Raw genomic sequence first — 27,438 nt, forward strand, 5'->3', positions numbered from 1 at the left:
GGGAGTGAATCATTATCATTAACTGGATAATATTTTCAGCGATTAACAACATAAATTCTGCTTTGGATCACACAAACCAACTGTATTCCACCAGAGAGGACTGTGGGTGCAACACATCGTCATTTGGATTACTTTTAGTACTGCTTTTGACATTTTTGCAATAAATAAATGATTGTAATTGCATTTATCTGTCTGTCATGTTTTTCTTATACTGTACAGAAGTCAAGTCAAGTTGAGCTTTAAAATGATAAAAATGCATATTCGCTATACAATGGGTAGGTTTAGGTTTGGGGACAGGTTAAGGGGTCTAAAAATCTAAATCGCTTATTGATAAAATCTTAAAAATGCATTGATACGAATATCTTGATAGAAAAGATACATAAATATTTTTACGTTTTTTGGCTAAAAGTACGTAGCGATTTGTACGTTTTAAACGTTGAAATACGTCTAAATTGTACGTTTTAGCATCAGTGTTGATCATCTATTTAAAAATAAATTAAAAATTTTAAGTAATTAAATTTAAGTTTGGGTTAAGTTGTTAGGCCTGATTGTAACCTTATAATGTAAAAGGGCTCCCTATAGTTTTAAGCATAAGCTGAGGTAGATTTTTATCACTAAGAACATTTAAACTATAACTGAATGTATTTAAAGAAAGAGCAACTTGTTCAGTAAACCATTTAAAAAAAAAAAGTTTTTCCCCCTGCTGTACCGAAATCATACCGAACCGTGATGTTAAAACCCAGGTATGTACCGAACCATCATATTTGTGTACCGTTACACCCCTATGTAAAATACAATAAAAACAGCAATACTGTGACATATTTACAATTATATTTTTTTCTTATATAACATGATTAAATCTTACCCTAAACTTTTGAACAGTAGTGTGCATTTTGTTATCCCTCTGAAAATCCACAAATCCACAGAGAAACACACACACACACACACACACACACACACACAGGGGCATTGGCCTCAAGCAAAAGACTTTTGTCATGTGACTCACTTCAGCCACACTATTTCGAGTCCTACTGCTGTCCCAGTGTCAGAAATTTCTGGAAGCTTTGTACTTTGAATATAACAATTTGAAAATCAGGTGCCATCAGGTGAAAATCCATCTTTTTTTGCTGTTTGGTTATGTGGTATTACTCTATAATCCTCCTCATCTCACAACCTCTCATTGTATCCCATCAGAGAGCATCACATTTGATCCACTCAGCAGCCATTCTTAAAGGGACAGTTCACATTAGCATGAACAAATGAACGAATGACAGTGTTTTCTTCCAGAGTCAGCTTTTTTTTATGGGTTTGTAATATTTACTTGCTGAATTGCATACAGACTAGATTTACATTTCAAGAGAAAAACACCAATGCTTTCTAGGAAGCAAAATAATAGTGTTGATGTTTAAAGTAAGTGTATGGGCTTTGGTTTTGAATAAATGCAGTTAGCCTTTGTGTCCGCCGTTTTAGAAGCATTTTGTTTGAAGAAGAAAAAAAACAAACTCAGAAATTTTAGCAAAGGGAACACAAATTACCCTAATGGTGACTTAATTTTTTATAATGAAATATCACAAATAAATAAATAAATAGAGCTAAAACATCTTTTAATTCTAAAAATGAAAAAAAAAAACATACTCATTAGTCCCTCTGCTTTGACTAAACATACATAACAAAATTATTCAAGTGCAAGGTATTATGGGTATTACTAGATTCACTGGGAATGCTCAGTAGCAGATGTGATGATATGAAGTTCATTTTACTTAGCCTTTCTTTCCATTGCAATTGTTGTATTTAATGTTTTCGTTTCATTGTTACATGTACACACACACACACACACAGGTCAAAGTTTAGATTAATTAAAATTTTTTCATGTTTTTGAAAGAAGTCTCTCATGCTTATCAAAACTGCATTTATTTGATCCAAAAATAAAGTAAAAATTGCAATATTGTGAAATATTTTTGCAATTTAAACTAGTATTTTCTTAACTATTTTAAAATGTAATTTATTCCTGTGAATTTTCAGCATCCATTACTCATGTTTTCAGTGTCACACAATCCTTCAAAAATGGTTAAATGTAAAAATTGCAGATCTTTTCTGTGATACAGTATATGTATTGTATGTTCACTGTTGGACATTGTTATTCCAAACCTCTATGACTATTATATGACTACTATAAAAAGATATTTTGAACTTTTGTCTCCACTGACTTTCATTGTATGAGCAAAAAAACATTTTTGGCACGAGGATGAATAAGTGGTGACATACTTTTCATTTTTGGCTTAATTTTTTATTTAAATCTCCCTACATCAGCGTCCCTGTGTTTCTGTGATGTTAGCACCTGTATCTGAGACTGCAAGGCTTTAATTTGCTTGCATGTTAGTGGCATCGAGGAAACAAAATGCCTTTTTTTCTCCACGGCTGCAGTGAGGCATGCAACAATATGAGGCTGCATGAGCTTGTGCACACTACAGCCGAACCTCGGCATGCAAAGGTCACTGAGATGAGAGAGAAATCGTAAATGAAAGAGAAGTGCCCCTAGCTATTGTTTCTCAGTAGGGGTCGGACCAAATGAAATACCTTTCGTTTAAGTCCAGAAATCCTTTCTCCACATCTCAGCACAGTAGCACTTTCACTGGACTTTGCCAAATCAGCCATGAGAGCCTCAGAGTTTGTCCCGCTGTCATCTCGAGTGTACAGGCACGTGTGACTGCGCCCCATTCGTACTGAAATGCTCGACGTGTTGTGAAGTTCTGTAGTGGAGGGGATCTTCCCTAAGGCTTGTGTGAGAGAAACAGGAAGAGAAAGAGAGGAAATAAGAGAGAGGAGACCAATCGTGTTGTACGCGATTAGGACCCCGGACACGACCCCCTCGGGCATTGCCTCATGTCTGTCCCATCAGAGCATCGCTTTCTTTTTATAGAAGAAAAAATTGCATTCAAATGTAAGAGAAGTGACACTGCAGTGACAACAGGGCATAATGTGCAACCCAGATGAGAAATCACAGCATTCGTTCATTAGCATGAACAAATGAACGAATGACAGTGTTTTCTTCCAGAGTCAGCTTTTTTTTATGGGTTTGTAATATTTACTTGCTGAATTGCATACAGACTAGATTTACATTTCAAGAGAAAAACACCAATGCTTTCTAGGAAGCAAAATAATAGTGTTGATGTTTAAAGTAAGTGTATGGGCTTTGGTTTTGAATAAATGCAGTTAGCCTTTGTGTCCGCCGTTTTAGAAGCATTTTGTTTGAAGAAGAAAAAAAACAAACTCAGAAATTTTAGCAAAGGGAACACAAATTACCCTAATGGTGACTTAATTTTTTATAATGAAATATCACAAATAAATAAATAAATAGAGCTAAAACATCTTTTAATTCTAAAAATGAAAAAAAAAAACATACTCATTAGTCCCTCTGCTTTGACTAAACATACATAACAAAATTATTCAAGTGCAAGGTATTATGGGTATTACTAGATTCACTGGGAATGCTCAGTAGCAGATGTGATGATATGAAGTTCATTTTACTTAGCCTTTCTTTCCATTGCAATTGTTGTATTTAATGTTTTCGTTTCATTGTTACATGTACACACACACACACACACAGGTCAAAGTTTAGATTAATTAAAATTTTTTCATGTTTTTGAAAGAAGTCTCTCATGCTTATCAAAACTGCATTTATTTGATCCAAAAATAAAGTAAAAATTGCAATATTGTGAAATATTTTTGCAATTTAAACTAGTATTTTCTTAACTATTTTAAAATGTAATTTATTCCTGTGAATTTTCAGCATCCATTACTCATGTTTTCAGTGTCACACAATCCTTCAAAAATGGTTAAATGTAAAAATTGCAGATCTTTTCTGTGATACAGTATATGTATTGTATGTTCACTGTTGGACATTGTTAGTGGACTACTTAAATTAACTATTGAATTTAAAGGGGAAAAGTGTGTTCAAAGTGATTTTAAAGGGATAGGTCACCCAAAAAGAAGATATTTGGAAGAATGTGTCCAAACGACATTGAGGCCCTCTAACTTCATTTGTGTAGACAAAAAATAAGACATTTCTCAAAATATCTCCTTTTATGTTCCACAGAAGAAAGAAAATCATATAGTTTTTAAATCACTCACGAGGGTGAGTAAATGATGACATCATTTGTCTGTGGGAAAGCTTAAACTTGAAGTGGTGGAAATGAAGGAGACAGAGCTCGGGAAGCTCCTTCCACACCATCCCTTTAATTACAGTTCACAGTGCCAATAATGCCCTCAGAAGAAACAAGTTTACTTTGAAATCGGAAAACAGAATAATGCATGATGTAAGTTTAATCTTGAGTTCAGTATTTTAAAGATGTCAAATTCACCTGCACTGCCTTCCTCTTTGGGTTTTTGTACGATAACAGGACACCCAAATTATGTTAAAAAGAAAGAGACAGGGAGGGTTATAAAGACAGTGAGAGCAGAGAGAGTGGTGGTCAGGGGAGATTGTACAAACTGCCTGTTCGTTTGGCTGCTCTAAATGCTCTTGGTTCTGATAAGCAGCTTACTCTTCCTCCCCTGTCTCTCATCACCCTTCCCCCATCACCCCATCTCTCTCTCTCGCTCTCCATCTTTGTTCTGATGCTTAAAGCCACATCCTGGATTCCAGGTGCAAAGGAGGGGGCATGTATTTAATGAGTGTGTGTTTGCTCTCAGTCTCTTCTCTCACAGAGCTGGTTGGTCTTTCCCTCTGCCATATTGTTTGTTATATTTTACTAACCATCATCTTGGTTTCATGTTGTCTTCGGTTCATTACTCAAAGGCATTCAGCACTCTAAGCTTGTGTCTAATTACCACAGCTGTCAATCGACTGCAAGTTTTAATTGAAATAATTACATGATTTGCAGATTAATTCATTTAAATAATTGCGATTAATTGCACCAATATATGCTGACAAACTCCCCCAAAAGAAGATAATTCAAAGAGGTTTCACTATTGTGGCAGACAAGAAAGCACTGAATAGATAGAAAGTGACTTTTGTTTTTTGAATTGAAAATATTACCTGTTACCATTTCATTCCCCTTTTTTATTATTAAAAAAGTAATTTTATTAATTTACATTTTATTATTATTAAAATATATTATTATTATTATTATTATTATTATTATTATTATTACTACTACTACTGGCATACAGTAATCCAATAAATATTTAACTTATTTGAAAAATAAAATAATATTAATAATAATAATTATTATTATTATTAAATTAATTGCATTTATTTGTCTAATTTTAATTAATTATACTACATGAACATTAACTATTAATTTATCAATCATTAATTTCCAAAATGATACAAAAGAAAGGTTTTGAATGCTGCCATGGTCTGTCTGTGCATCTAAGGAAGGGAATATGCAGTTGAGAGCTTCAGAAATTGCTTAAAGCTTCTGCATACTTCAGACAGAGCCATGCGGTCCAGCAAATGGAAGTTTATGTTGTATGCCACTTTACATCAAATCAAGAACAGCAGTGTGTGTGAGTATGGTTGTTACTGTGCATATGGTATTGTCCTCTGTCTTATACAGATGGTGTTGGGTTTTTTTGTGGTTAGTTTGCTATTTCTCTCTCTATGTTTGGTTATATGGTGGTAGTATGTGTGTGCACACAAGTGTGCTGCCACTGTGGACAGGCTGCTGTCGTACGCCAGCAGCGGCAAATGAGAGGGAGGGAGAGATAGGAGAGGATGACAGATTAGTAATCCTTTGAAACGCTCACAGATTCCCCATTTTAAAGTCCAGCTCCAGCTCAAGAGCAGCCCTCTTTGTCTCTCTCACTTGTGAACAGGTCATGGGGTCATGCCAGTGCACACACGTACCTATTGTAATAGCCTATTTCATTCTGTCAACATTTATTATTAATATTCTGTCAACAATTCCATATACATGGAATATTTGTACTTTTAAAACTTAATTTGTCATTTAATTAATTTAAAATAAATTAATAAAGGCAAAAAGGCAAAAAACTTTTTAAAAAGTATCATCTATCCTTATAAAACACAAATAATCATTTACAATCATTTTTAAAATTACAATATGATTAGGCCTATGTTATAATAATCTTATTGGTATCTGCATCCCTTTAAATTGTATGCTGTGTGTATGTGTGTTTGACCCTTTCTCTTTTCTTTGTGTCTCTTCAGGAACAAGTTGAATATGTGTTTTTGATCATCTTCACCATCGAGACGTTTCTGAAGATCCTTGCGTATGGCCTCGTCATGCACCCGAGCTCCTACATCCGCAATGGCTGGAATTTACTGGACTTTGTCATCGTCATCGTAGGGTACGGCACCATCTTTGCCACTCTGTAGCCATCCATCCCCACTTGTTTATTTACTGTCTTTTTCGTTTAAAAATTAGTCATAATAACCCGGAGTGACATCACAGCCTTTCCTCCCATGATTCACTTGCATATTAATTTTCGTATTTGATTTTTATTCAAGTTGTGTAATGGCCAGCAGCAGCTCTCTTATTCACAGTTCTCCTCTTGTCCTGCTGTTCTCTTTACCCCCTTTTTTCCTCATTTCTCCTTTTTCTCAACCTCTCTCTCCCTCGGATTATCCTGTCAGATGTGGCTGTCAATCCTCTCTCCCGCTCACTCGCTCTCTCATTGTGTCTTAATCTGACCCTTAATTTCACACACCATGCTCTACAGCCCTGCGGTAAATGTTTGTGTATATGAGAAGTGTGTAAATACACGTTCCATCCACTAAAAAAGAATCAATCTTTCATAGTACGTCACTATTTAAACTCAGTTGCTTCCTGCGCACACCATAGAGTGTATTTAAACAGCTACGATCCCCAGAGCTCTGTCTGTCCTGCTAAAATGGGACTAAACAGCTGTTCTGGGGTCATTAATGGCCAGTTGGTCACAGTGATGGTTAATTATCTAAAGGAAGATGACTGTGCCAGGCATTTAGCGTCTTTTTGAGTATAATTTTGAGAGCTTTTTTTAGTATTGATTAGAGATTTCATTAAGCTCACAGACAGAACCGCTAATGGGCAGGTGGATCTGTTCCAAACACACAGCGTTACACATCATATTACTGCTGCTTATAATACTGATGCCACCCTAAGAGTATTTGTGCTTGCATGTGTATGCATGAAAGCACAAAGATATCTGGGATAGATGCCACAAATATTGTTGCCCAGCCAGCTTCTACAGCTTCTAGAATTTTGCTAGTCACGCTGTATGTTTTCAAACCACTGAAAAGAACTGGCTTGTAAGAGTCATTAATTTGGGAATCAGGCTACTCTGGTCACTTTGTATGCTTTTGACTCATTAGCAAGAACTAGCTTATAAGAGGCATGCTTTCAGGAATCAGGCTACACTGATCATGCTGTATGTGTTTGATTCACAAAAAAGAACTGGTTCATCAGACTCATCAGGCTATACTGGTCACGCTGTATATTTTGAAACCCTAAAAAGAACTGGCACATAATACTCATTCATTCGGGAATCGGGTTACACTTGTCACTGTACTTGATTCACTAAAAAGAACCGGCTCATAAGAGTAATTCATTCGTAAATCACTGGTCACTACACTGGTCATTTTGTATGTTTTTGTCTTTTGCCTAAAAAGAACTAGTATCCTAATCAGACTATACCAGTTAGTCTGGCAGCTCTATTTCAGCTCTATTTTATGGATTCAGTAAAAAGGACCTAGTTCACTTTTGGCAATTCATATTCATTAGTTTTAGTCAGTTTTGCTAAAATGACTAGTGACATGGCATCTAATTTTGGTCTATTTTCAGATATCGTTTTTTTTTATATACGAAAGTAAGTGCAAAATTAAACCAAATATTCAAACACTCTAATTATTATTTTAAACATACCTCAAGATTTAACATATGAAAACTGTCCATATGAAAAAGTTTCTAATCTTCAATTTGACAAATATTTGAAGTTCAGATTTTAAAGTGACAGCTCAGAAGATCGTAATTTTACTTTTCATATTACCTTATACATTTTAGTTTTTTATATATATTCAGTGAGCCATATTTATGTGAATTTGGTTTTGTTGTTTGTGTTTTGCAGGTTGTTCAGTGTGGTATTAGAGACTGTTACTCATAAGTCTGGTGAAACAACTACCCACATGCCAGGGAAACCGGGAGGTCTGGATGTCAAAGCTCTCCGAGCCTTCAGAGTCTTACGACCCCTCAGACTGGTTTCAGGAGTGCCCAGTGAGTTTGTGTTTGTAATAGAAAGAAGATGAAACGCATTTGTAAATTTGATGCCTGATTTAATCTGGTTTACATTGCTATGAACTATTCAGTAATGGTATTTCATCTATACAAGAGTGTTTTATTGTGCTCCTAAAAATGTATTCTAAGAGAAAACAGGCATGGAGATTTTGTATGGAGTGATGTGCTTGTGTGATGCACCAGTGTTTTGAACAGTTAATAGTTAATAACAGTTAATCAGAGGGGCTGGTGTAGATCAACCTCTCTTGCGTCAGGATAATTTAGGCCTGTAGATTCATTCAGCATTCTCAGTAAGTTAAGCTTGACTCATGATTGCAGCCTGAGGCTGTGCTGTTTTGCAGTCATTTCAAAATCAGACCCACTGCCACACACTCCTGAATCATTGACCAACTAACCAAAAAGTCATTTATTGGTTGTCTTTACAATATTAAGATCCTTATTTCTTAGAGCACTGTTCATGGTGCTGAAAACACAATTCCATTAGCTACTGTACAACAGAGCACTGGCAAAGCTGGTCAAGATGGCAGAAAACAGGATCATGTAAACCATTGACTTATTCCACCACAGTACATTTAGAAGCTGTGGTGTGGATCGTTCCTGCCTACCGGCATGTATGATGGTATCTCTCCCTCATGTGCTCACCTGCACGTTAATCCTGGCAGTTCTCCCAGTAAGGCAAGATGACATAGAACTTCTTGTTCAAAGACCCATTACATTTACTGGAAAACACTCATTAAAAATTCCTCACTATGTGCAACTGAAATGCTGTTCTGTTTCTGGCTGTAATTTTCTTTTGAACCTTCTATTCATTAAAATATTTTCAGTATTTTTAATTAATCAGAATATTACAATGATTTCTGAAGGATCATGTGACACTGAAGACTGGAGTAATGGCTGCTGAAAATTCAGCTTTGCCATAACAGGAATAATTTACATTTTAAAATATATTAAAACAGAAAACTATTTTAAATTATAATAATTTTGATCAAATTAATGCAGTCTGGGTAAACTAAGGGACAGGGAAAATCTTACTGACCCCTGACTTTTGAACATGTCATGTTAGTTATAGAACAATTGGCCTAAAATAAATAAACGTGTCTTAATGAAATGCTGACTATTTTAAAATACATTATTTGCAAAAATACTAAACTGATATAATGGACATAAACAGTCAGAATGGGAATGCTTCTTCTTATGCAAAAATACAGGTTTTGGGTTACAGATTGTGCTCCATTATGATAATTTCTATGCTCTGTGTGTGTGCAGGCCTGCAGATTGTGTTAAACTCCATCATGAAGGCAATGGTTCCCCTGTTGCACATTTCTCTGCTTGTCCTCTTTGTCATCATCATCTACGCCATCATTGGACTGGAGCTCTTCATCGGACGAATGCATCGTACCTGCTTTTTTATGGGGACAAGTAACCACATATACTCTCATAAAATATTTATGTGCATTTCCTGTCACTCTCTGCCTTACTCCATCTGTCTCTCTCTTATCTTTCTCAGATAATTATGCAGACGATGATCCAGTCCCATGTGCGTATGCGGGTCATGGTCGCCAGTGCGCTGCCAATGGCTCAGAGTGCAGGGGAAAGTGGGAGGGACCAAACGGCGGCATCACTAACTTTGATAACTTCTTCTTTGCCATGTTAACTGTGTTCCAGTGCATCACAATGGAGGGCTGGACAGACGTCTTGTACTGGGTAACTACGTAAGCTGTGTCTTCAGATTGACTGTAATGGTCCATAATTCTCTTTTAAGGACGTGATTGTGTATGGCACTGATACAGTTGCCTTTGCCTGTGTGTTCATCTCTGTAGATGAATGATGCAATTGGTTTTGAGCTGCCGTGGGTTTACTTTGTCAGTCTGGTCATCTTTGGATCCTTCTTTGTTCTCAACCTTGTGTTGGGTGTGTTGAGCGGGTGAGTTTATAGGATAGATGTGTTTGTGGGCAAGTAGTTTGCCATGACTGATTTTGTCCCTATATTTACCACTCTACCACTTTTGTAATCTTAATGTTATTGTTTACGTTTCAGTTTTGACTTGAAAGCACGAATACCATGATAGATACATCACATGTGACAATTTATGTATTAAAACAGTTAGTCCATAACCCAATTAATATTTATGAGCTAAGACTTTGTCATTTCATGACATTAAAACCTGTGCATTCTAACTTGCTTGCATGTCTGTGTGAGTGATTGTTTAACAGAGGACAGCAGTAGATGAGCAGATATCAGATGTTTTACAATCCCCAGTTGCTGATAGTAGCAGATTTGCAGAGTTTGATTTCCTGCACACCGTAGGATTCCCCAAAGATTCTGCTTACTTCTCCATTAAACAGAGTGTGAAAGTCCACAGTGCGTGTTTGCATCTGTATTGTGCGTGTGTGCATTTGTTTTGCTTGTCTAACAGGCCATACTTGTGTGTAGAGAATTCTCTAAGGAGAGAGAGAAGGCGAAAGCTCGCGGAGATTTCCAGAAGCTTCGTGAGAAACAGCAGATGGAGGAGGATCTGTGTGGATATATGGACTGGATCACTCAGGCTGAGGACATTGATGAGTTTGATGAGGACGGGAACAGACGTGAGATCTCTTCCTCTGTTTAACCATCTAGACCCCTTTGTCCTTCATATCACTTGTTCATTGTCGATCACCTGTTTCTCCTATACTAGTTTACCATACAGAGACAATTAAGTAAGACAGGGTTTTTTCAAACGTTTTGATCCCAAGTGCCCCAAATATGTTGATCCCTTTCTGAGGGCCCCCTAACTAAAATGTAACGGCAGCTATATAATTTATAATGACTCATTCACATCATATGAGAAAAGTATTAAGCATCATATTATAAAGACTAAGGCCAAAGCAAGTTATTAAAATATTATCTGTTGAACATTTACTTTGCAAGATTTTTTAACCACTATTAATGTTAGATATAGTATTTTTTCTTGCTGTTTAAAACAATGGCTGTCAATAGAATAGAATAATTGTGATTAATCTGATTAATGATTTCTGACCAAAGTTTTGAAAGCAAAATGAGACAGTAACAATAGAAATAATCTAGATATTAAAAAAATATTGTGTACATTTAATTAAAATGTAAAGTAAAAATGTTAACAATTTTTTGTATTTAATAGAAATAAAGCTGAAATAATTTTAAATAAAATGTAAATATTAAATGAAAAACTTAAACTTAAAACATTGGAAACTGAATACAAAAATTACTAATAAAAATGGCAAAAGCAAATAACAAAATTACTGAAACGTAAATGAAAATGAAAACTGAACATGTAAAAATTTTTTTAATATAAATATTACTAAAATAACTTTGCCCTGGACCCCAAAAGATGAATCATTATTTTGCAGTTCAGTTTGGAGTCGTTAGTGGCAGAAATGACACATTTTACCTTTAACTGAGTACCCGATATACCGTTAATAAATTAAACAACTCATCTCACTATTGACTATTGATGTTTGAAGATTTCCCCAACGCCACACGTTATTGTGATATAAGACATCTACAAACATCTTCAGACAGAACCATGGCCATTTTTCCCCCAACCTGCTTTTCCATCTCTTCCATTTCTCGTTTTGTTCTATTCCATGTCTCTCACTCTTTTTCTCTCCATCTTTCAATCTCCCCTCAGGTGTGACCTTGCGTGACCTAGCTGATAAGAAGAGGGGGAAATTCGGCTGGTTCAGCCACTCAAACGAAACCCACGGTACGGCCAATCAGAACGAAACGCATGACCCCTTCACTCCCCCGCTGTTCTATATATAGCCCCCCTCAACTTTGTCTGGTCTAATTGTGTAATTTACATCTGGGGCTAGAAATCACATCTCTCGGCTGGACCCATATTAAGTGCTTTGACCCTATTTCAAAGAGATTGCTTTTCTCCAAAACTGTGTCAATGTGTGGCCGACATTTTTCTTTCTCTTTGTCTCTCTTATACCTCTCTTTTTTACTGTCCTTTCCTGTCTCTGTGTATATTTTGCTCTCTTCCTGTTTTTCACTCGCTATAGCAAGTCTTCCAGCCAGTGAAACAGCTTCCGTGAACACTGAAAACATAGATGAGGAACACACAGATTGTTGTGCTGCTTGCTGGTAATAATATACACACACACACATACCCATTATAATTAGAAACAGCATAACACATATTTGTCATTGTGTTGTCCTGCCGGCTTACTAATGGAAGTTGTTATCAGCCATAATGGAGTGTCATCCCTTAATTTCTCAGTTGCAGCTCATTATGTTCTCTTTTCTTTGTATTCTTTGTGCTCTTACAAGTCAGTTCACTACTCTGGGTTCTTTGGCTGTCTTTGTTTCAGTATCTGAACTGGATCTTTTCATTTTGTCATCATTTTGCCAATTGCTCTGTGTTGTGATTGTCTTTGAGCTCATTGTCATTTTCTTTTGTTTTGTTCACTGTCCTTTGACTTCAGTGCTCGCATTATGAAGATCCCGTGCTGGTGAGTCACTGTGAGGAAAAACTAGTAGTTCAGGGTCCGCCAACTGGATATATATCAAAACAAGAAATTTGCCATTGGGGCAGTAAAATCTTAAATGATTAGTTCACCTAAAAATTTTAATTTGCTAGAAATGTATTCATCCTTAGGCCATCCAAGATGTAAATGATCTTGTTTCTTCATCAAAACAGATTTGGAGAAATATATCATTGAGAAACATTATATCATTTGCTCACCCATAAATCCTCTGCAGTGAATGGGTGCCGTCAGAATGAGACTTCAAACATATATATAACATATATCTCCATTGGTGAGCATGTGATGTTATGCAAAATTTCTATAAATTTGTTCTGATGAAGAAACAAACTCATCTACATCTTGGATGGCCTAAAGTTGAGTAACATTTCAGCAAATCTTCATTTTTGGGGGGGAAATATTCCTTTAATAAACTTAAGATATACTCTCTGAAAATAAGTCTTATCTTATGCAGTTTTGCTTTTCAAGTACATTTCTATTGGTATAAAGATATTTTTGCCAGAATAAAATATCTGCATGTATGATACATCGCATCAAGACAATGTATTTTACAGATATTTTATTCTGGCATAAAGTACAAAAATGCAGATTATGCAAATAATTTTTTACAGTACATGCCCTCTATAACAGCTTTGATCACATGCTTCATGACTTATTGCTCTGAACTTTATGTATATCCATAACAATATGTATATTTTGGTAAATATACATACATATAATACACAATAATATATACATGTGTATAATGGAATTTTTTATTTAACTAAAAAAAAAAATCTTTAAAAAAATTAGTACTTTTGTGTGTGTTTGTTTAGTCGTGCCCTGCGCCGCTGGAACCGTTGCATCCGTAGAAATTGTCGTACAGCAGTGAAATCTGTGACATTCTATTGGTTGGTCCTGATCCTGGTCTTCCTCAACACGGCTCTCAGTGCCTCAGAACATTATAACCAACCAGACTGGCTCACAGACGTTCAGGGTATGTAGGTGTTTCCAAACATCACCTTACTGACATGGCATGTGTACTGTCTCACAGCATCGGCCACACTTTTATTTATAAAACTCTATTAGCTGCTCTAAAAGCTGATGTTTTCTTACTGCTGTGTCTCTCTCTCCTGAGGTTTAAAGAAGGAGTCCATCATGGTGTTACTAATTACCTACATGTTGACAAAAAGGTTGGGCTGTGTATATATCACATCTATATATCTGCCTCTCTTTCTTTTTCTGTCTCTCTCATAGATATTGCCAATAAGGTTCTTCTCTCGTTGTTCACGGTGGAGATGTTGTTGAAAATGTACAGTCTGGGGTTGCAGGCATATTTTGTGGCATTTTTCAACCGTTTTGATTGTTTTGTCGTGTGCGGTGGGATTCTGGAGACAGTTCTAGTGGAGATGGAGATCATGCCACCTCTAGGCATCTCAGTGTTGCGCTGCGTCCGCCTGCTTCGGATCTTCAAAGTCACACGGTACTCAGGCCTCTTAAACAATTTGCCACTTCCTTTAATTGGGTACAAATTAGGAAACTCTTTAAAATGCCTTTTTTTCTTTTTTTAAGAAACTGAATATTATATAAGCTGTTTAATTTTCTATTGATATTTTTTAGGTTTCTATCGTTTGCAACACTGTAAAATATAGAGCATGTCTAAAAACAATGTGTGATTTTGTTATTTTCTAGAAGAAAAAATGAATTCCCCCTTTTCTCTGGTGTCTTGTGTTGTTCCTGTTGTTTCTCTCCTTCCCTACCACATTTCCACCCTGCTAATTCTTGCCCCTCTTGTCCTCCTCAGCCATTGGACGGCTTTGTCCAATCTGGTGGCCTCGCTACTGAATTCAATGAAGTCCATTGCCTCCCTGCTGCTGTTGCTCTTCCTCTTCCTCATCATCTTCGCTCTGCTTGGCATGCAGTTATTTGGAGGGAAGTTCAACTTTGACGAGACGCAAACCAAGAGAAGTACATTTGATTCCTTCCCTCAGGCCCTGCTCACCTGCTTTCAGGTAATAAACTCCCCTACAACTGTGAAAACATTATGTTGTGTTATTTAATAAGCAATAAGCAAAAATAATTACAAATAATTAAAAATCTGTCATGTACGATGCTTTTTAAAGAAGCATGATGCATTTAAAGGGTTAGTTCACCCAAAAATTCTGTCATTAATTACTCACCCTCGTGTTGTTCGAAACCCGTAAGACCTTCGTTCATCTTAGGAACACAATTTAAGATATTTTTGATGAAATCTGAGGGCTCTCTGACCCTCCCATAGACAGCAAGGTAACTACCACGTTCAAGGTCCAGAAAAGTACCAAGATGATCGACAAAGTAGTCCGTGTGACATCAGTGGTTCAACTGTAAAGTTACGAAGCTACAAGAATACTTTTTTTGCGCAAAGAAAACAAAAATAACGACTTTATTCCACATTTTTGTCTCTACTGCGTCACTTGTGGAAGCGCGTTCACGACAGTATCATGACGCGAGCATGTGGCGGCGCCGGCGCTGACTCTAAAGTTCAGGAAGTCATTGTTTTACATTTTTGTATAGCTGAGCTATTAAGGTTCTTGTGCTAAATGTAAGTCTTTTTTTCTCTACAGATATTAACAGGTGAAGACTGGAATGTAGTAATGTATGATGGTATCATGGCATACGGCGGCCCGGTTTTCCCTGGAATGATCGTCTGTCTTTATTTTGTGATTTTGTTCATTTGTGGTAATTGTATCCTTTTCTATCTGAAACCAGTTTCACTTGCTTATTTATTATGCTTTCATTTTATCTATCTGATATCATCAATGAAACACCAACAGTTTTATTCATTTACATTTATTACATTCATTAACAAAGCGACTTTCATTGCATTCTAGGTATACATTGGATTGATTAAAGCATTCCCTGGGAATCGAACCCACAGCCTTTGCATCATTAGTGTCATGCTTTACTGTTTGAGCTACCACAATGCAGTTGTCTTCTAGTTTCCAACTTAACACTATTTCAACAACGTTGTTCTTTGATTGAAAAGCAAACATATCTCACCATCCTTAGTGCAAATCCTGATTTCTGTTTTGTCGTTGATGTTGGGCTTAGTTTGCTATTTTTCTGTTTGTATGGTTGTTGGGTCTTAACCTCTGCTCTCTAAGATATCCTGCTGAACGTCTTCTTGGCCATTGCTGTCGACAACTTAGCAGGAGGGGATGGAGACAATAAGAAGAATGAGTGTGTTTTTAAACCATCTCAGATCACATTAAATCTCAACTCATCTATCTTTCTAAATATGACAGAATACGCATTTATCATTCTTAAACATACACTATGGGGTCCAAAAGTTCACACTGAAAATCTAAGATTCAAAAATCCCATTTAAACCTAGAAAAAGAAAAAAAGAAAAGGTTTAAAAGAAAAAAAAGATCTATAACAGACCCCTTACGAACTAATAAGAATTAAGATTATTTAATTAAAGCAAAAGGGAGATAAATCAAATGCTAAGACAGTCTGACATTCATGTTAATTTTTCATTTCAACATTTTACTGAAATTTTTATGCTGATAATGTTTTCTTTTTAAAAAAATGTTAAATTAAAAAAAGCGCAAAATAGAAGCATTTTCACCCACTGTACTGTACAGGTGCATCTCAATAAATTAGAATGTCGTGGAAAAGTTCATTTATTTCAGTAATTCAACTCAAATTGTGAAACTACAAACAAAAAATATGACATGCGGTTCTGTTGATCCTGACAGAGAAAAAAAAGAGGGACTGGGTGAAGGTGACAGAGAGAACAAAGAGGTGAAGGTATGGAAATCAAACTCCTCTGTCTTTGTTGTTGTTGAATAATTGTCACATTGAGGTCTTTCTTGAATTCTGTTTTCAACAGGTGGACATGGATGATGAGTATGAGGAAGAGGAGGAGCCTGAAGAGGGAGTTGATGGAGGTAAAGTCCACAGACATTAGACAGCATATTGCTTTGGAACAGTTTGTTCATTCTGAAATGTTTTGTAGTGATTTAGATGACATTTGTGACCATATTTACTCATCTTACGGCACACACTCATTGCACTAACAGTCCCTCTCACTGAGTGTCCTGTGGTTTAGTGTTGGCTACTCAAGGGCACAGTGGTGATAGAACTATATTGTGATCTCATTAACTCAGTTTCTCTCGGTCTATCTCTCCCTCTCTTTTTCTTTCTGTTCTTCTCTACTAGAAGAAGGGATAACTCAGCTCAATGTTGCTGACTTCGTTCCTCCTAAAGAGAAAGTTCTACCAATCCCAGAGGGCAGTGCATTCTTCTGCCTCAGCAAGACCAACCCGTGAGTGTGCACTTTGAACCACCCACACACTATTACAAGACAATGCTTGACCATTTAAAAAGCTATTTTACCCCCCAAAAAAGAATTCTGTCATAATTTACTTGTGTCATTCCAAACCTGTAAGATTTTATTTTCCTTAGAACACAAAAATAAAGATTTTTTTTGTTTCTGTGTTTTTCGTCCATACGATGGAAGTCAATGGTTATCAAAACTGTTTGGTTACATTCTTCAAAATGTCTTCTTTAGTGGTGAAGAAAGTAGGTCATACAGGTTTGGAATGACTTGAGGGTGAGTAAACAAAATACATTTTGGGTGAACTATAATTAAATCTTTGTTACTATGTTATATAAATATATATTTGTGTAAATATTTTCTTTATGTAAAATACTTTACACAAGGATTCCAGGTATTCCACAACTATTCCAAAATACTTTTGGGGGGAAAAAAACATTCTTTTTTTTTAAACCAGTCATACAACAGTATTTTGCGTTATGCCACAGAATTTACTTTGCCTTTTTTCCCATATACTATATTTTTGGCACTCACTCCACCTTGAACATTTAAATAGTGTTTCCTCATATTTTCACCAGGAATGTGTCAGAAAAAAGTTCTGGAGTTATTTGTCAATAAAATCAAATGTTTGGCTTCTCAGATAAATTTCACCCCATGTTCAGTAAACAAGTCAAATCTCTTTAACTTTGTTAAGATAAACAGTAAAAATCATATCTGACTCAAATCTGTTTTATTTTTGTAGTTTAAACAGCAAGAACACAAGTTTTCCCTCTGTTTACAAACTCAATCGCAAAATCTGGAATTATTTGGAATGCAACACATATGTAACATACTTCAAAATGTACGATAATGTCTGGAAATGCATCCAAATACATTAATTTTCACTCACTCAATGATTTTTGTGACATTACCTATTTACTTAATAGTTAACAAGTAGTTTTGGACACAGCGTGTTCATGATCGTGTAAAATGCCTCTGTGGCTTATGTTTTTTCATGCACCTCGTGAGTTGAACAACGTGGAGAATAATAAAAATAAAAAAATTCATTTTAAATTTTGGACCATGTAGACAACACAGCTAACCGCAGTTCTCTTTGTGTCTTCCTCCAGAATAAGAGTGGGCTGCCATACCGTGATCCATCACCACATCTTCACTAATCTCATCCTGGTCTTCATCATTCTCAGCAGCATTTCTCTGGCTGCGGAGGACCCTATCAGAGCTCACTCCTTCAGGAACAATGTGAGTTTCCTGCTTACACACAAGCAGCATCATAAATAGCTATTTACTGCAGCTGTCCTGATTGGCATGTTGGACGAGCTCTTCAGTGCCAGCTGGTGAACGCCATCCCTCAATCAGCTGACCATCAAACACACACGCACGCACACACATAAACATATAGCTTGTCCTAAGTAGGACATGTTCTTTGATCAGCATCCTTGTTAGTCCTGGAACAACATTGGGATCAAGCAATCAGAATTGGGATTTGGGGTCAGGACTGGGGTCAAGGGCCTGAACAAATGGTTATCAACCTATTTTTTCCCTGAAGGTTTCGGAAGACATTATGGTGAGGGTTCAGACCATGATTGTTTAGTAGGAATCTTCAACAGCAATGGATGCCACAAATCTGTCACCATACATCATTCATGCCAGTGAGAAATCATTTTTTTCATATCAGAGGAACTGATTTTTTGCTCTCTACAGGTGTTGGGTTATGCTGATTATGCTTTCACTTCTATATTCACTGTGGAGATCTTACTGAAGGTACTGATCAATCAATCAAATGTTTTTGTAAACAACTGAAGTGTTGCTACACTGAAATGCCCTCATGTTTCTTCAAATATCCCTTCGCTTTTCTCTCTGTAGATGACAGTGCATGGCGCATTCCTCCATCAGGGTTCCTTTTGTAGAAACTGGTTTAATTTGTTGGATCTTTTGGTGGTCAGTGTGTCTCTGGTCTCCTTCTTCTTACAGTAAGTCCACTACACTCATATAGATATCAAAAGTTCCCAGTTCATAATTACTGTGAATCTGTGAGATATCTGATGTATGGATCAGTGTATGTAAGTGTATGCATCGCCCTCTGGTGGATAAATGAAGATGGCTCCCATATCCAGCTTTGAATGCAATGCAAATGTGAAATGTGAAAATAAAAATAATAAATAAAATAAAAAATCTGACGCCCAAATGTTTTCAACTATTAATTTAAATATTGATAGTATTTACTTGGGCACATAATTGTATGAAAAAGGTGAAATACCCGTATTCACTCTGATGAGGTGAAAGGGGTAATGACTTGATTGCTTATGAAACCATATAAATCACACTGCTAAGAGACATTGAAGAAGAAATGAAGATCAGTCTATGCTTTTTGCGTCCACATGTACAAAGTCGAACCTCTCTTGCATTTTCTCTCTCTTAGTTTGAGTGCCATCTCTGTAGTGAAGATCCTAAGGGTGCTCAGAGTTCTGAGGCCTCTTCGAGCGATCAACAGAGCCAAAGGACTCAAGGTACATCTTTTAGTGTGTTTGTGTCTGTGCTTTATCTGCACATGTAGTTGTTGGCAAAAGTGTTAAAAGCATGTATATATGTAATTTGCCAATTATGACAATATTTCTGTAAATTATAACTTACCTTGTTCCTTTTCTTTGCCTCCTAACTTATCACATTTGCATACTCTAATCTTTAGTACATGCAAAATTTTGGGCTCTATAAGTTTTTTTTTGTTTTTGAAAGAAGTCCCTTATGTTCACTAAGGCTGCATTTATTTGATAAAAAATACAGTAAAATATAGTAGTATAAAATACAGTAATATTGTAATATTATTACAATTTAAAATAAGCCATTACTCAGCAGCCATTACTCCAGTCTTCAGTGTCATATGATCCTTCAAGTCATCCTAAAATGCTGATTTGGTCCTCGTGAAACATTTGTACTGATTAATAGTGTTGTGGAAACCATGATACATTTTTTCAGGATTATTTGATAAATAGAAAGTTCAAAAGAACAACATTTATTTGAAATAGAAATATTTTGTAATATACCTCTTTACTGTCATTTTTGAATAATTTAATACGTCCTTAATTAAACAACACTCTTACTGACCCCATACTTTTGAATGTTAGTTTAATTCATATTCACAAAATAGTTTGAGTGTTTCTCTGTCATTGTTATTATGCAAACTCCATTTCACTCTCTCTCTCTCTCTGTGTGTACTGTATGTAGCATGTGGTACAGTGTGTGTTTGTGGCAATAAGGACCATCGGGAACATCATGATCGTCACCACTCTACTTCAGTTCATGTTTGCCTGCATCGGTGTTCAGCTTTTCAAGGTAAAACACACACAGAAAAGGCTGTCTACATCCTGTGCTCCAACAAGTTTAACATTAGCATACAGTATACCTATATACTAATATGTACTAATGTACTTTGTAATGCATTATTACTGTTGTATTTTGTAGGGAAAATTTTATCGTTGCACAGATGAAGCTAAAAACACTCCAGAACAGTGCAAGTATGTCATATTTCTGCATCTATCATTACTGTTTAATTCTGTTCTTACATTAACCACATGTGTGTGCATTTGGCCAACATGTATGCTTATGTGTCATGAGTGTTTGTGGTCTATTTGTACATCCATTTGTGCCTACAAATTGGTTCTGTGTGTGTGTTTGTGTGACACAGGGGCACATTTGTGGTGTATAAAGATGGAGATGTGAGTCATCCAATGGTGAGAGAGAGGATCTGGATCAACAGTGAATTCAACTTCGATAATGTACTGATGGGAATGATGGCCCTGTTTACAGTCTCCACTTTTGAGGGTTGGCCAGCGTGAGTCTGCTCTTCTGACATCTTTCTCCATATGTCACTGAAGGCCACCATGACCATGTTTGTACAATATGCTCCACATCCCGTTTTTCCTCGTTCAGGCTGCTCTACAAAGCCATTGATGCCAATGCAGAGAATCACGGCCCCATTTACAACTACCGTGTGGAGATCTCTATATTCTTCATCGTCTACATCATCATCATCGCCTTCTTCATGATGAACATCTTCGTGGGTTTTGTCATCATCACTTTTCGTGAGCAAGGAGAGGCTGAGTTCAAGAACTGTGAGCTGGACAAAAATCAGGTTGGAAGAAAGGCTATTTTAAAGAATATTTTACATGTTCCAGTATTTTGCATTTAAGTTCACAACCAATTTTACCTCTGTAATGTGACATACTATTTTTCAAAAGTTTGGGGTCAAAAATTAAATCAAATAAAAAATTAAATCAAATCATTAAAAAAAATTTATACTTTTATTTAGCAGGGATGCATTAATTTGGTCAAAAGTGACAGTATAATGTTAAGATTTCTATTTAAAATACATAGTGTCCTTTTGAACTTTACATTCATCAAAGCATCCTAAAAAAGTGTCATAATTTCCACAAAAAATAATGTATCATAGTTTCCACAAAAATATCAAGCAGCACAACTGTTTTCAACATTGATAATAATAAAAAAATGTTTTTGAGCATCAAATCATCATATAAGAAAGATTTCTGAAGGATCATGTGACACTGAAGACCAGAGTAATGGCCACTGAAAATTTAGCTTTGCCACCACAAGAATAAATTACATTTAAAATATATTAAAATAGAAATCAGTTATTTCAAAGTGTAATAATATTTCACAATATTACTGTTTTTACCGTATTTTTGTTTAAAAAAATGCTTGTTTGAATAAATAGCTATTTTGATATTGCAGTCTAAGTGTTATTATGCACAGATAAATCGTTCATAATAAGAACTGAAACTTGTATTAAGGGGAAGTATATAAGATTTCATGTTGACTTTTCATTTTGAATAAAAGCCCATTTGAGTTGAGTTGCACTATTGCCCTCCAGTGTGTATTTTTCACATTACGTCTCCTTCTTTTTGTTACTTACAGAGACAGTGTGTGGAATACGCCCTAAAGGCCCAGCCGCTGAAGCTGTACATCCCCAAAAACCCAGTGCAGTACAAGTTCTGGTCTATAATCAACTCCACAGGGTTTGAGTACATCATGTTTGTGCTGATTCTCCTCAACACTGTTACTCTCGCTGTGCAGGTAAACAGCTGAGTCTGAAAAGTCTTACAAAAGCTGTATAATCAGCATGTAGAACCACAGACTATTTTTGGTATTGCGAATCTGAGCTTATATGAGCATACTTAAAATCCAACATGAACACTGAGGCCAGTGCTGAAATAGTATTGAGAATAAAATAGTATGGCGTAGCACCATTTGAAAGAGAAGTCAGTTGCACTGAAATGTTTGAAGAAGGCCTCTATAAATTTACATAAATCTAAACATATAAGTCTACGAAGTAGAAAAATCAAGACCGAATGATTTGAGGCTGATCCTAAGTCAAATGCTGAATGTAGAATCACACTCTTTCTGGATTCTTTCACAGCACTATGACCAGTCAAAATTTTTTAGTTATGTGATGGACATCCTCAATATGGTTTTCACCGGCCTTTTCACTGTGGAGATGATTATTAAACTGATGGCTCTCAGACTCAGGGTCAGTCATTTCACTTGAATACTTCAAGTATGTTCTTCTTAATATCTGGTTGATTTTTAATCTTTTTTTTTCTGTTCTGCAGCATTACTTTATCGACGCATGGAATTCCTTTGATGCTCTGATTGTGGTGGGAAGTGTGGTGGACATTGTGGTTACAGAGTTCAGTGTGAGTTTCTCTATTCCTTATGCAACCAACTAGACTGAAATAGATATGGTTCTATAATATAGGCTAAACTTGCACAGATTACTTGCCATATTGTGCAGTTCAAGTTAAAATCAGTGGTAATTTTTTTCTGTCTCAACTATCATTTGAGTCTTATTAACTTCTAATAATGATTCTATTTGTGTTTAATGCAGACATTAGCTCACTTATAGTTCATTTTCTCTTTTCTTTCTCCTTAGAGCTCAGAGGACAGCTCTCGTGTGTCCATTACTTTCTTCCGCCTGTTTCGTGTAATGCGATTGGTTAAGCTGCTCAGCAAGGGAGAGGGCATTCGTACCCTGCTCTGGACTTTTGTGAAATCACTCCAGGTCAGAGGACAATGATTACTAAAACAGTTTTCATATTTTGAGCAAATGTTGTAGTCTAAATGTTCTTGTTGTCCCTCAGGCCCTGCCGTATGTTGCTCTTCTGATCGCTATGATCTTCTTCATCTATGCTGTAATTGGAATGCAGGTAATTGAAGGCTGGGAAAATTTTAATATTATTTTTTATTATTATTTTTATATTTTTATATATGTTTTTTGTTATATTTTTAGTTTATACTATTTCTATTATTTTTAAAGAAACAGGTTGTTTTTTATGAACAACTAAACCATTTAAAAAATAATTAATGCTTTATTCATCAGACCTTCGGAAAGATCGCCATGCATGACCACACACAAATTAACAGGAACAACAATTTTCAGACTTTTCCGCAGGCTGTGCTGCTTCTTTTCAGGTGAGAGAGTGTGTTTTTCTGTCACTCACAGTCAGAACAGAAGAGCATGGTACTAGCAACATCAAATTCATGGATTTGAAATGCATGAACTGATAAAAATGTATACCTTGAATACAATGTAAGTTGTTTTGGATAAAAGCATCTGTGCTCTTCATGTGCAGGTGTGCAACAGGTGAAGCGTGGCAGGAGATCATGTTGGCCAGTCTTCCAGGAAAGCGCTGTGACCCAGAGTCAGACTTTGAACCCGGGGAAGAATTCTCCTGCGGCAGCAACATTGCCATTGTCTACTTTATCAGTTTCTTTATGCTCTGCGCCTTCTTGGTAAAATGCTGTTGTTTATTAAATCAACTCTATTCTTCATAACTTTCCCTTTATAACTTTTGTCATGCAGTTACATTGTGGCTGTATGTGGTTACAGAGTTCAGTGTGAGTTTCTCTATTCCTTATGCAACCAACTAGACTGAAATAGATATGGTTCTATAATATAGGCTAAACTTGCACAGATTACTTGCCATATTGTGCAGTTCAAGTTAAAATCAGTGGTAATTTTTTTCTGTCTCAACTATCATTTGAGTCTTATTAACTTCTAATAATGATTCTATTTGTGTTTAATGCAGACATTAGCTCACTTATAGTTCATTTTCTCTTTTCTTTCTCCTTAGAGCTCAGAGGACAGCTCTCGTGTGTCCATTACTTTCTTCCGCCTGTTTCGTGTAATGCGATTGGTTAAGCTGCTCAGCAAGGGAGAGGGCATTCGTACCCTGCTCTGGACTTTTGTGAAATCACTCCAGGTCAGAGGACAATGATTACTAAAACAGTTTTCATATTTTGAGCAAATGTTGTAGTCTAAATGTTCTTGTTGTCCCTCAGGCCCTGCCGTATGTTGCTCTTCTGATCGCTATGATCTTCTTCATCTATGCTGTAATTGGAATGCAGGTAATTGAAGGCTGGGAAAATTTTAATATTATTTTTTATTATTATTTTTATATTTTTATATATGTTTTTTGTTATATTTTTAGTTTATACTATTTCTATTATTTTTAAAGAAACAGGTTGTTTTTTATGAACAACTAAACCATTTAAAAAATAATTAATGCTTTATTCATCAGACCTTCGGAAAGATCGCCATGCATGACCACACACAAATTAACAGGAACAACAATTTTCAGACTTTTCCGCAGGCTGTGCTGCTTCTTTTCAGGTGAGAGAGTGTGTTTTTCTGTCACTCACAGTCAGAACAGAAGAGCATGGTACTAGCAACATCAAATTCATGGATTTGAAATGCATGAACTGATAAAAATGTATACCTTGAATACAATGTAAGTTGTTTTGGATAAAAGCATCTGTGCTCTTCATGTGCAGGTGTGCAACAGGTGAAGCGTGGCAGGAGATCATGTTGGCCAGTCTTCCAGGAAAGCGCTGTGACCCAGAGTCAGACTTTGAACCCGGGGAAGAATTCTCCTGCGGCAGCAACATTGCCATTGTCTACTTTATCAGTTTCTTTATGCTCTGCGCCTTCTTGGTAAAATGCTGTTGTTTATTAAATCAACTCTATTCTTCATAACTTTCCCTTTATAACTTTTGTCATGCAGTTACATTGTGGCTGTATGATTTCCCAGCTTTATTAAAAATTAAAAACCTAATGATGTTTTTTTATCTTGTTCATTTTTTTTAAAGAAAACTCTTACATTTTAACTTTTTTCTGACAAATGAAACTATAAATAAATATTTGTACAGAAAAAAAATCATTGTTGAGCTCTTCTTAGTAATTATTATGCAACGCACGATAGCCTTTTGTTGGCTGAAATGTTTTCAGTGTGATTTGCATAGTGAAATGCAAATGTTTGTCTTTGTTGTGATTTTTCAGATTATTAATCTGTTTGTTGCTGTCATTATGGACAATTTTGACTATCTGACCCGTGATTGGTCAATTCTCGGGCCACATCACCTGGATGAGTTTAAAAGAATCTGGTCAGAGTATGACCCTGAAGCCAAGTAAGATTATCAGTCTCTCTCTAATGCTTTTTTATTTATTTTTTAGTTTAATTAAATGTGTGTTTGTTTTCCAGGGGTCGTATAAAACATTTGGATGTAGTGGCTTTGCTCAGGAGAATCCAGCCGCCACTTGGATTTGGAAAGCTCTGTCCTCACCGTGTGGCCTGCAAGGTACAGATACACACACAAAATCCACATGGTCTGTTCGCTTTCCTTTCTTTCTCTCTCACTATATCTCCCTCTTTCTTTTTGTCAGAGGCTGGTTGCCATGAATATGCCCCTGAACAGTGATGGTACGGTGACCTTCAATGCCACCCTGTTTGCCCTGGTCAGAACTGCTCTGAAAATTAAAACTGAGGGTCAGTATGGGTATACACACAAACACACACACCCTCTGCATACTCATCCACTTCACCTCTGTTTGAGCAACAAGTGATTCATATGAAGGTGTGCTTTGGATATAAATACTGGAGGCCTTCTTTCATTGTCATCTTTTTCCTTTCAAATTAAACATCACTGAATTCAACCACATACAACCATATAGGTTACCATGCAGAATAACAATATGCAGTAAAGTTGTTTGAGAATGAATAAGACAATCTGTGTCATGGTCAAAGGACATGGTCGTAGGTAGCTGTGTAAGCTGATGTGGCTGTAATGTGTTGTTTTCAGGGAACCCTGATCAAGAGAACGAAGATTTGAGAATCATCATTAAGAAGATTTGGAAGAGAACAAAACCCAAAATATTGGATGAGGTTATTCCACCCTCTGCTGGTGAGTTCTTTCTGGATTACATTTATCTAGTTCTTTAAATCAGTAAAATTACCACAATGCACCAGGGTTTGGCAAAATTCAGAATTTATGAATTGGCTCCATTTTAAGTGTGAATTTGAATTGAATTTTCTATAGCCTACAGAATTTTGAATTTGAAATGGAATGAGGAACTTACTAAATTGCAAAATGATCACACATAAACAGAATACACAAGAATAGATAATTCAGGTAATCTGTCTCAATTCCTGTTTAACTGTCATTTAAAAGGCATCCTCAATTCAGTTCTGAATGCTGCAAAACCCAGACAAACACAGTTACACAAATCAGAAACATTTTTCAACTTCTTGTGCTGTTTTATTTGCAACATTCTATGTTGGTTATTTTACAGAGGAGGAAGTGACTGTGGGTAAATTCTATGCCACATTCTTGATCCAGGACTATTTCAGGAAGTTCCGGAAAAGGAAAGAGATAGTGGGTCTGGGAGATTCAGAGAATGGTAACCCTTTAGCTCTACAGGTAGATCTCTATCCCAGCTTCTGCATTTTATTTCTGGAGAGTCATTTCCATATTATCTGGACACAATAATACCATTGCATTTGCTAAATCACACATTTTATGCAAAATGCCCCGCACTTGCACAAAATAAAATCACAAAGACAGATGACTTGAATTAGGGCTGCACGATTAATTGAAATTAAATCGCAAAGGCGATAAATCGCGATTAGGCAGAAGCTGTGATTGGCATGCGTATCTTTCAGTGAAGCACGGTTCTGTGATCAGCAGTAAATCTCCATCCGAAGGCCAGAGTGCGCTCTCGCGCTGAAACTCCAAATACGCCCGGCAGAAGAAACCCAGGAAATCCCTATAGCAGTTGCTGAATAAACAGATTTAACTGCTTTCATTAATTCAGCGTGACTAATAAACACACGATCACGACAGTATATGGTTTATCCGAGTTCGTCTTATCATAATTTTTATTATAAGAAAATCTATAATAATGCATTGCTAATCGACATAGTCTTTATCACTGCTTAGAATACTGAACATATAATGAAATATGTTGCGTGCCTTATTCACGTGCTTTCAGATGGAGCAGCATTTACTACACAGAGCCGTAGTTCACTGACAAGCTACGCAAACAGC

The 27,438-nt window shown here is 36.2% G+C and overlaps 1 protein-coding gene across 4 annotated transcripts in view; it reads left to right on the plus strand.

Moving 5' to 3' along the window:
* Nucleotides 1-27,438, plus strand: part of LOC107695300 (voltage-dependent L-type calcium channel subunit alpha-1D-like) — a 49,234-nt gene that overhangs the window by 15,370 nt on the left and 6,426 nt on the right. For 2 of the 4 annotated variants that reach the window (XM_016495159.1, XM_016495160.1), the window contains 37 exons: nucleotides 6,176-6,315; nucleotides 8,071-8,216; nucleotides 9,504-9,656; nucleotides 9,745-9,941; nucleotides 10,058-10,161; nucleotides 10,672-10,823; nucleotides 11,885-11,959; nucleotides 12,261-12,342; nucleotides 12,684-12,710; nucleotides 13,559-13,719; nucleotides 13,980-14,205; nucleotides 14,527-14,734; nucleotides 15,326-15,446; nucleotides 15,866-15,941; nucleotides 16,463-16,514; nucleotides 16,597-16,654; nucleotides 16,926-17,031; nucleotides 18,153-18,282; nucleotides 18,745-18,804; nucleotides 18,907-19,013; nucleotides 19,463-19,550; nucleotides 20,266-20,373; nucleotides 20,503-20,555; nucleotides 20,726-20,872; nucleotides 20,971-21,172; nucleotides 21,973-22,131; nucleotides 22,475-22,585; nucleotides 22,668-22,751; nucleotides 22,988-23,116; nucleotides 23,196-23,261; nucleotides 23,435-23,526; nucleotides 23,688-23,847; nucleotides 25,394-25,521; nucleotides 25,596-25,692; nucleotides 25,778-25,880; nucleotides 26,194-26,295; nucleotides 26,684-26,811. In XM_016495159.1, the coding sequence (XP_016350645.1) occupies nucleotides 6,176-6,315; nucleotides 8,071-8,216; nucleotides 9,504-9,656; nucleotides 9,745-9,941; nucleotides 10,058-10,161; nucleotides 10,672-10,823; nucleotides 11,885-11,959; nucleotides 12,261-12,342; nucleotides 12,684-12,710; nucleotides 13,559-13,719; nucleotides 13,980-14,205; nucleotides 14,527-14,734; nucleotides 15,326-15,446; nucleotides 15,866-15,941; nucleotides 16,463-16,514; nucleotides 16,597-16,654; nucleotides 16,926-17,031; nucleotides 18,153-18,282; nucleotides 18,745-18,804; nucleotides 18,907-19,013; nucleotides 19,463-19,550; nucleotides 20,266-20,373; nucleotides 20,503-20,555; nucleotides 20,726-20,872; nucleotides 20,971-21,172; nucleotides 21,973-22,131; nucleotides 22,475-22,585; nucleotides 22,668-22,751; nucleotides 22,988-23,116; nucleotides 23,196-23,261; nucleotides 23,435-23,526; nucleotides 23,688-23,847; nucleotides 25,394-25,521; nucleotides 25,596-25,692; nucleotides 25,778-25,880; nucleotides 26,194-26,295; nucleotides 26,684-26,811 (4,338 nt within the window). Of the gene's footprint in view, nucleotides 1-6,175; nucleotides 6,316-8,070; nucleotides 8,217-9,503; nucleotides 9,657-9,744; nucleotides 9,950-10,057; nucleotides 10,162-10,671; nucleotides 10,824-11,884; nucleotides 11,960-12,260; nucleotides 12,343-12,683; nucleotides 12,711-13,558; nucleotides 13,720-13,979; nucleotides 14,206-14,526; nucleotides 14,735-15,325; nucleotides 15,447-15,865; nucleotides 15,942-16,462; nucleotides 16,515-16,596; nucleotides 16,655-16,925; nucleotides 17,032-18,152; nucleotides 18,283-18,744; nucleotides 18,805-18,906; nucleotides 19,014-19,462; nucleotides 19,551-20,265; nucleotides 20,374-20,502; nucleotides 20,556-20,725; nucleotides 20,873-20,970; nucleotides 21,173-21,972; nucleotides 22,132-22,474; nucleotides 22,586-22,667; nucleotides 22,752-22,987; nucleotides 23,117-23,195; nucleotides 23,262-23,434; nucleotides 23,527-23,687; nucleotides 23,848-25,393; nucleotides 25,522-25,595; nucleotides 25,693-25,777; nucleotides 25,881-26,193; nucleotides 26,296-26,683; nucleotides 26,812-27,438 lie in introns of those variants that run through there. The other 2 variants (XM_016495158.1, XM_016495161.1) reach the window with 2 other exon arrangements.

Source organism: Sinocyclocheilus anshuiensis, unplaced genomic scaffold (genome assembly GCF_001515605.1).
Source record: "Sinocyclocheilus anshuiensis isolate Anshui unplaced genomic scaffold, SAMN03320099.WGS_v1.1 scaffold122, whole genome shotgun sequence".
Lineage (NCBI taxonomy): Eukaryota > Metazoa > Chordata > Actinopteri > Cypriniformes > Cyprinidae > Sinocyclocheilus > Sinocyclocheilus anshuiensis.